The sequence below is a fragment of the Salvelinus sp. IW2-2015 genome, unplaced genomic scaffold (assembly GCF_002910315.2).
Source record: "Salvelinus sp. IW2-2015 unplaced genomic scaffold, ASM291031v2 Un_scaffold15805, whole genome shotgun sequence".
Classification (NCBI taxonomy): Eukaryota; Metazoa; Chordata; class Actinopteri; order Salmoniformes; family Salmonidae; genus Salvelinus; species Salvelinus sp. IW2-2015.
Genome location: NW_019957059.1, coordinates 1 through 1,076, shown reverse-complemented (window position 1 = coordinate 1,076; position 1,076 = coordinate 1). Strand labels below are relative to the sequence as shown.

The window sequence follows — 1,076 nt, the reverse complement described above, 5'->3', positions numbered from 1 at the left end:
CCTCATCTACTAGTCCCTGGCTCCAGTGTGTGTGTGTCAGTCTATTTCCTCATCTACTAGTCCCTGGCTCCAGTGTGTGTGTGTCAGTCTATTTCTGAGTGACCTCCCCCTCTGCTCGGTTGCAGGTATTTGGAGACAGGCCCACCCCTGCAGAGAGCGTGAGCCACCTGGATATCCTCATTGACCCCATCCCTGACAAACACTACAAGGAGACAGAGGTACTAGTGTGTACACACACATTTCCTCCTCCTGACTTCCGCAGTTCCAGTAACTTCAGAAACAAAGGTCAATCAGCAAGACACATAGCTGAAAACACACACACACACTCACTATCTCACGCAGAGACAGAGGAAGACGTACTGTAGATAAACGCGAACATAAATACACAGACACTTGTACAATCTATGCATCTTGGGCCCCAGATGCCTATCATGTTGAATCATTCATAGATTATATGTGAGGTATTGAGCAACAGCCTGCTTACACAGGCCTGCACACACACTCCCACACCCACACCCACACCCACACACTCGCCCTCCCCCCTACACACCGGCCAGCGATTAAGCTGTCAGCAGGTAATGTGTACTTTGTCTCTGTAGGACCTGAGTCGCTGGGTGTCTGAGAAGACAGGCCGAGGCCCCCTGGTGGAAGGGTGGCGTAAGGACAGCACCCCCATCATGTGCTCCTATAAGAGGGTGCAGTGCAGTTTCGAAGTCTACGGCCTCCAGGGCAAGACTGAGGACTTCATACACAGGGTGAGAGGAAACTACATTTACCATCATGCATCAGGTGAGAACCTGATAAAGACCTAAGGGTCAAAATGTTGTTTAGGGAAACACATTTGACAGCCTAGATTGCGTGTGGGGAATATTTTCTTTTTGCTCAACATATACACTGATCTCCAGCAGCACCTGCCTTTGGATGTGTTTCTTTGACGTAAGAAATGTATTTTCTCTGATGTGTATGATCTGACAGAACATCCAGGACATCCTACTGGTGGGGCACAGACAGGCTGTGGCCTGGACAGACGAATGGCACGGTCAGTAGAGGACATGGTTATAATGCCTTATAACATA

The 1,076-nt window shown here is 49.2% G+C and overlaps 1 protein-coding gene across 1 annotated transcript; it reads left to right on the top strand.

The window, feature by feature from the left end:
• Window positions 1-99: 99 nt before the first annotated feature.
• Window positions 100-1,039, top strand: LOC112080327 (cytoplasmic phosphatidylinositol transfer protein 1-like; the record flags this gene model as incomplete). Its single annotated transcript, XM_024146051.2, has 3 exons — window positions 100-218; window positions 600-755; window positions 976-1,039. Coding segments are annotated over 3 exons (339 nt in total), but the record flags the coding sequence as incomplete, so codon positions are not given.
• Between the last annotated feature and the right edge of the window lie 37 nt (window positions 1,040-1,076).